A 7,063-nucleotide genomic window follows, 5' to 3' on the forward strand; every position below is an offset into this window, starting at 1 on the left:
TTTGTGGTTGTCATCAATAGTGCGGGGTAAATAAGTGTATTTGTTTATAATTCCATGTTTTCCAAAGGAGAATATGTTAATAAAAATATAATTTTCAATTAATAGAGTTTCTAGGTATTTACAAGTAAACCAGTTACGTAAATCGACAAAAAAGAAGGTAAAAGCGTTTGTGTGTTATTGTGGTAAATTATCATTAGTCATGGCTCATGGGTGAAACGTGTGGTTGTTTATCCACGTCGTGAGGAACAACTGAAGTTTAATAATAATTGGAAATTATTGAAATGTTTTGAATATTTTCTACTAAGAAAACAAAAGGTCTTTATAATAGCATTGGAAAGAATATGCATTACTACATTATAATTGACGTCAAGTGTTTAAAATGTTTTGAAAACCTTCAGATATAATGGATAATTTTGAACATTACAAATAGAAATATGAACTCAGCAAATGAAGAGGTACATGTTAATTTAGTTCTTCCAGAAAACACGTCCTCAACTGAAAACCAGGAGCTATCAGCTGCTGATAACAATGCAAATCTTAATGCATCAACTAGTAAGGGTGCAATACCCAAAAATACTTCAGCAACTAAACTTTTGTCATCAGCCAAGAAGTCTGGCAAACTTAACAATAATACTGATGAACCAAATTTATCCTGTAATCATCAGTTAAAAGAACGGCCTCATCAAAATGGTTTTGGTGAATGTGTATCTAATCAAGTGCCTAATCCATATTCTTCAGATGTGGAGAATTCTTATTCTAGTGAAATATTTTGGAAAACTGAAAAGGCAGAGCATGAGGAACCTCAGTTTCTGACTTTAGGTGACTTACAAACATTTAATATTCCATCAGCTAGTCAGTATGAAAAAATCAAAGACAACTTTAATGATTACAATTTATACAGACAAGACCTACATTTAAGTGATTCTTCCAATGATGAAAATGAATTATTATCCATATCAGATGATGGATGTGTCTATACTTTTAAAGGAGATCAAGTGGCAGATTTGCCAAGTTCTTTTTTTAGTTTAGATATTCCATTACAGCCAAGTCCTGAAATATCAATTCAAAATCGACAAAAAAATAATACCAGCCCAGAAATGGATTATTTGGAAATGGATTTTGACCCTGGCCCTTCAGGAGATGCTGACTCTGATACAGGTTTAAATGGTGATATGGATAATATCGAGAATCTGCCAAGCACTAGTTCATATAACATAAGCATACAAGAAAACAAAACGGTTTTGAGAGAATGCGAAACAAAATCAGATTTGAAAAACATTAAAAGTGAGTTTAGACATGTATTGCAAGAGCAGGAAGTAAAAACTAGTGCAAATCAAGAAGTTAATATTACTACATCTAGTCAGTTAAATAATTCTGTTACTTCAATAAGTTCGAATTTACCTTTAGAATTTAAACCTATGGATAGGCCTGTATCACATCAAAATGCTGAATTAATTACTCAAATAAGGAGTCTCAAATTACCTTGGCTAGATTCACCAAACAGATACAATAGCAAACCAATTACAAGAGAACCAGCAGAACACTCATTTTCTTTAATGTCATGTAGTTCTGAATATAATTCACCTTCTGATAAAGAAAATTATGTCTGTTATGATAATTTCAATATAAGTAAATCATGCAATTCATCCCCAAATGATTTGACTTCTTGCACCAAAGTAAGAAAAGTAATGTTATGGTCTGAAGAGGAAGCTGCTAAGAAACAAATACCTCAAATAGGCGTCTCTGCATGTGGTGCTACTGCTGTTTTGAACGTTTTAAAAGCTTTAAGATTTCCCATTTCTCTTCCTGATAAGGCACAAACTTTTGTAAAGACTCGATTACGTGAAAATTCAAGTCCTCTTTTGGAATACTTATTGTCCAGAAGTGTAGCAGGATGTACTCATGAAGACATAATTAATGGACTTTCAAAGGCATCTGGTGGGGAAATATATTCTAGATTTTTTCATATGTATCCTGAACGAGATTTTGATTTGTCGTGTTTTTTGCGCTTTTGGATGAAAAACGATACTGTACCAATTGCTACAGTAAATTTGCAAAAATGTAGCAATTACAAAAATAGTGGAACTATTCCAGATGCTTGGCATCATCAAATGATATTTGGTATTAGTTCAAAGGGAATTCATTTAACAAATCCGTTAGAGTGCATAGAAATTGCTCAGATTTGGCCGCAACTCTGCTCTGAATCAGTTCTTTTAATTAAGAGGGAAGATATATTGGCCCGTTGGAATCAAAAAACTGATCTGCCAAGACTAATGACCATAAATCATAAGAGTTGGAGGAACCTTAATGTTGTAGGTATGTAAATATTTTATTTGTTGTTTTTACTATTACTTAAATAAAAAATTTAAATAAACAATTTAAATTCGTTATTTTTTTATGTTTAATATAGAATTTGTTTAGGACAAGTTGCAAATATGGTTCGCGAAAGTAGAAGGGAATTTAGACCAGGCTTTACAAACACTTCACATATTACAATACCTGCTGCATATTCTTCAGGTATAACACTTGCTCTCAGAAAAAGCAATCCATTATACCCACTTCTAAGATTTTGTGATGACTTACCTGTGCTTCATCTATCAAAAATTAAAAGCTCATCAAAAACTGGTCAGTAATACTTTTAACATACAACATACAACTACTGATTAAGTTTTTACTTATATTGATTCATGTTTTTCAAAAAAAAAAATGCTCACAAGTATATAATGATCCTACTAATAGTAAATAATAACGTTCAATTCTCCAGTGTACAGTATTGTACGCTCTGACATGTTTATTTTTTCTTTTTGCGACGGCGGTACCACTTTATAGTATCACCATCATTGTACGTATCACTAATTAGTTAATAATAATTATTGCTGTGAATTAATTAAATAGTATGTAGGTAATACGCAAGCACACATCATACACATAAATAATTGTACTGGAGACTACCAGGAAATTCTTAGGTCAAATTAATAATATACCTACACGATAGACACTTTTTTACTACATTTTTATGTGTAAATTATAAATATATCCAGATACATATTTATGTATGTACATTAATTAAAAAGGAGATGTACACCGCCTCAATAAATATGTACAAATAAAAGGTTTTTGTTTATGGATAAAAAACCAACCGTACTTTAACTGAAGAATTGTCATTAATAATATGCATTATCTAAGGAAACAAAAATCTCATTTTTTTCTTTAATAATTTTAAAGTTTGCAGTCATGTATCAAGTCTAAAAGTCATAGTATATTTCATACTTGAAAATCTCGTTATAATGAGTCTTTAAAATGTATAATTAAAGCGAACTGTGTATATCAGTTTTCTCAATTTTATTATGCCTATCCGTTTACTTCTTTTTTCTCATTCCAACGTGATGAGTATTCATAATAACTAGATTTCGACCAAAATATTCTGCCTAGTAGTAGATATAAAAAAATCAAACGGAAATCAGTGGAACTAAACTAAATAAATCTCCAACACTCAAAATTTCACTTGAAAAAGTGTAGAAACTTAAAACGCATTTTGATACCTAAAATGTTATCCTCGTTTGCAATTTATCCAGTTAGAAAAAAGTAAAAAGTGCTGTTCTAGAAGGAAATTCTGGATATATTTCAAATACCAATATGCCCGCTTAAGTATTGACTTTATTTTTTCAGATTAGCGTAAAATAGTATACATTCGATTTAATTAATTCAGTTTTTGTATTTTTTTCTTTTCGAATTGTAATCTGCTTCTTTCTCGGGACTTTCCGGAATTTCAGTTGCCAGTGGCGTTTCGTCATCGGTGATATGTCGGTGTTCGTTTTTATGTTTAGCTTCGTTTTTCAACTGTTGTTTTGTTACCAGAGTCGCTGGCTTAGAGAGTTCGGTGTTGGTTGATTCCGCCTCTTGTCCTGGCTGTTTTATTTCTGAGTCCTAAGCACAAATCTTTATAAATTTAGTGTGGTAACTTTTAAGTGCCCTAGATCGATAAGCAGTTGGCTATGCGTTCAAAGATGCTTCGAATCTTTTGTGCCAGATATCCAGCGTAACCTAAATAAAGTTTTACTTGTAATTTGTAATCTCCAACTTGCTTGCAAAAGATATTTTGTTACTGCTCTTTCTATTGTTTAAGTTTTTGCGTATTCGGTCGCAGCTCAAATACAAAAATTTCAATATTTCACTCATGTTTTTAGTACATATAGTTGCATATCATTGAAATACAAAATTCTGAAACATTTGCATACTTATGTTGATTGGTTTTTAAGAAAATCATGCAAAAAATGTTTTCAACGTGACGAAAAATATAAAAAAAAAATGTGTTCCATAAAGTAACAGAAGTTTGGAAAAAATATTTTTTATTTTGATTTTTATTGCATCTTAAAAATGCAAATTAAGGAAAATTAACCGTTTAAATGAAACATTTTCATCGTAAATAATATAGCCATTTTAGATAAAAAAGGAATTATTACTTATATTTTTTTTAAGCCAAACAGAATTCTGAAACTCAAAAATTCAGTGTTTTATAAGTATTTTTTTCGTCCTAAAAATATGAGATCCTGCAAAGGCCAGTTCAGTATGTTAATCGCTCAATATAACATTTTGCTATGTATACTCTCAAAAATTAAACTATTGTTACAGGTAGAGTAAAATTAAAATAAAAAAAAAATATTTGCTTACCGTTCCTTGTTCTTTACTGGTACTAGCTTTTTCTCCAGATGAATGATTATACCATGAATCATTTTTTATTCCGCAAATTTTAACTCTTACTTTAAGAGGAGCCAAAACTTTCACTATCAATTGTTTTACACTCGAAGATACTTTTGGCTCCCTTGGAAATGTTACTTTACTTGAAACTTGCTAAAATAAGTTAAAACATTATACAATTAAAACTTAAAACAACATACATATAAATCGTAAAACGTGTATTTATTTTCTGCATTCAACTTCTGCTTTTTACAGAAATAGTCCCTGAAATATTTAAAAAATCTTAGTCGTTCTTCACAAACCGGAAATAACAACCTTTCACATTGTCGATTTGTTCATGTTAACGAATGTTATAATTAATATGTAACAAACAACTATAATTAATATCGTTTTTTGCCAAAGAAATCAGAAACTTTTTTGTTTCTGTAGATTTTTTCATCACGATTCACATCAACTGCGAAATATCAGCTTGTAAAACCTGTAGAATAGTCAGAATATTCATACATAATAGCTTAACTTACTTTTAGTAGCAAGTTATAATTTGTGTCATCAAAGGGCAACCTCCCAAATACCATAGCGTACAATACCACTCCCATCGACCAGACATCAGACATTTGGGGATTATAAGGTACCCCTTTCAATATTTCTGGCGAAGCGTAAGCGTAACTACCGCAAAACGTTTCGCTGAGTTGCACCTGATTATTTTTTTGCCTAAGATGACCCCTAGCAAAGCCGAAATCCGAGAGCTTTATATTGTAGTCGTTATCCATTAATAAATTTTCACATTTTATATCCCTTAAATATAAACAACAATAAGATAAAATGATCGTCGGAGTGCGCATAATTTATGTGAATAAAATATGTACCTGTGCACCACTCCTCTTTCATGGCAATACTCCACAGCTTCTACCAATTGTCTAAACCACTTTCTAGATCTGATTTCATCAATATGGGAATCTCTCCGGATAATATCCAGAAGACTGCCATTTTCTGCGTATTCCATAACTATGTAGACCCTAGCAGTTTTATTCACATTATACATACATTATTTCAAAGTTCTAGAGTGTATTAAAAAATCGAAATCACTACCTGTGGGTTGTCTCAATAGCTTGCAAAAATCTTATTAAATTAGGATGTTTCAGTCCTTTAACTACTTCTATTTCGCGTGGTAAAAACTTTTTTAAATAATCTGCCGGAGCTGTAAATTTGCTCACAATTTTTACTGCAACATTGCCTTCATGCCGTTCGCTGTGTGCTACCTTATAATCAATAAAAGCAAACACAAACTATTTCAATTATTGTTTTAATTAAAGTCGGCGTAATCAATATTATTGATTTATCAAATTGATAGTTACCCTCACTGTGGCATACGAACCAGAACCTATTGTTTTCCCCAAATAGTACCCATGACTTTCTAAAACTGTCGGTTTTTTTTCGGTCTTTGTTTCAACGGAATGGGTATGAGTATGTGTTGTTGGGGCTGTTGAGGGTTCCTGTACACTGCTAACTGGAGATGGCATTACGTTTTTCTATGTTTATGTTCACTTCATTATATTGATTTGTACTTGAAATTTATAGGCATAAAGACACATCAAATTTGACAAGACATTTTGGATATATAGTTATTGCATTCTTCGATCCAAAATTAATACGTAAATTGTAGAATTCTTCGCTAAAATTTCTTTGCAAACAATTATATTTGTTAAATGTATTCCTTTAACGATATCTAAAGACTATATTATTGTTGAACATGTTTATACAAATGTATAATTATTTTTTTTTATATAGTAGTAGTAAATGAAGAAAAACAATGTTATAATTTCGTAATTTATTAAAACCATAACTCGTAAATATTGAAAGATTTCGCGGCAAGTTGTTTAAAAGTATTGATTAATCAACAAACATCTCAAATCTGATTGGCTGAAAGATGTATGTAGTGCTGCGCAATTATGAATGACGTTTCTACGTTTCTAGTTGCTCTTCTGTCAACTAATTTGTTCTAACCGTTCTATCTATTCTTTTAGAATAAGTTTTTGTGTACATTTAAATAAATAAAAGTTTTTGTTTAATACATTATTGGAGAAATGTCATACGCATATTTATTCAAATACATCATTATTGGCGATACAGGTAAGTGACACTATTATTTTTCATTTTTCATGCTGTGAGATTATCCGACAATAACTATTTTAAAATGTCAATGGTATTTGTTGTTTAGTTATATCGAAGGATTTTCTACATTTTATTTATTTATAGTGAATATCTTATCCTTCACATTAATATTTATTAATTGTTTTATTTTCTAATAATATATTTAAAGGAGTGGGTAAATCATGCTTATTGCTCCAATTAGTCATAGTATATT

At 30.6% G+C, this 7,063-nt stretch overlaps 2 protein-coding genes across 5 annotated transcripts; one reads left to right on the forward strand and one right to left on the reverse strand.

The window, feature by feature from the left end:
* The first annotated feature begins 421 nt into the window (after window positions 1-421).
* On the forward strand, window positions 422-3,043 carry LOC108742406. Of its 2 annotated transcripts, none has more exons than XM_018477604.2 (2): window positions 422-2,316; window positions 2,422-3,043. In XM_018477604.2, the coding sequence occupies exons 1-2, from the start codon at window positions 435-437 to the stop codon at window positions 2,631-2,633; spliced, it is 2,094 nt and encodes a 697-aa protein (XP_018333106.1). In that variant the 5' UTR covers window positions 422-434; the 3' UTR covers window positions 2,634-3,043. The 2 variants fall into 2 exon arrangements, with proteins under 2 accessions (XP_018333106.1, XP_018333107.1); XM_018477605.2 differs by having other exon boundaries at window positions 2,411-2,502.
* A 1-nt stretch (window position 3,044) lies between these two features.
* LOC108742409 (testis-specific serine/threonine-protein kinase 3-like) lies at window positions 3,045-6,320 on the reverse strand. Of its 3 annotated transcripts, none has more exons than XM_025976373.1 (6): window positions 6,054-6,320; window positions 5,788-5,984; window positions 5,565-5,714; window positions 5,220-5,493; window positions 4,672-4,851; window positions 3,045-3,927 (listed from the first exon to the last, which is right to left on the reverse strand). In XM_025976373.1, the coding sequence occupies exons 1-6, from the start codon at window positions 6,216-6,218 to the stop codon at window positions 3,706-3,708; spliced, it is 1,188 nt and encodes a 395-aa protein (XP_025832158.1). In that variant the 5' UTR covers window positions 6,219-6,320; the 3' UTR covers window positions 3,045-3,705. The 3 variants fall into 3 exon arrangements, with proteins under 3 accessions (XP_025832158.1, XP_025832159.1, XP_025832160.1); XM_025976374.1 differs by having other exon boundaries at window positions 3,047-3,927; window positions 5,788-5,957; window positions 6,054-6,318; XM_025976375.1 differs by lacking the exon at window positions 3,045-3,927 and adding an exon at window positions 3,934-4,044.
* Between the last annotated feature and the right edge of the window lie 743 nt (window positions 6,321-7,063).

This window comes from Agrilus planipennis, unplaced genomic scaffold, assembly GCF_000699045.2.
Source record: "Agrilus planipennis isolate EAB-ADULT unplaced genomic scaffold, Apla_2.0 scaffold332, whole genome shotgun sequence".
NCBI classification, from domain to species: Eukaryota; Metazoa; Arthropoda; class Insecta; order Coleoptera; family Buprestidae; genus Agrilus; species Agrilus planipennis.

Coding starts and splice junctions, on each gene's coding strand:
- LOC108742406 (XM_018477604.2), top strand. CDS start 435: ATGAACTCAGCAAATGAAGAGGTACATGTTAATTTAGTTCTTCCAGAA. Junction 2,317..2,421: donor GAGGAACCTTAATGTTGTAG/GTATGTAAATAT, acceptor GAATTTGTTTAG/GACAAGTTGCAAATATGGTT.
- LOC108742409 (XM_025976373.1), bottom strand. CDS start 6,218: ATGCCATCTCCAGTTAGCAGTGTACAGGAACCCTCAACAGCCCCAACA. Junction 5,985..6,053: donor GTTCGTATGCCACAGTGAGG/GTAACTATCAAT, acceptor TAATTGAAATAG/TTTGTGTTTGCTTTTATTGA. Junction 4,852..5,219: donor ATTATAACTTGCTACTAAAA/GTAAGTTAAGCT, acceptor AACTTATTTTAG/CAAGTTTCAAGTAAAGTAAC.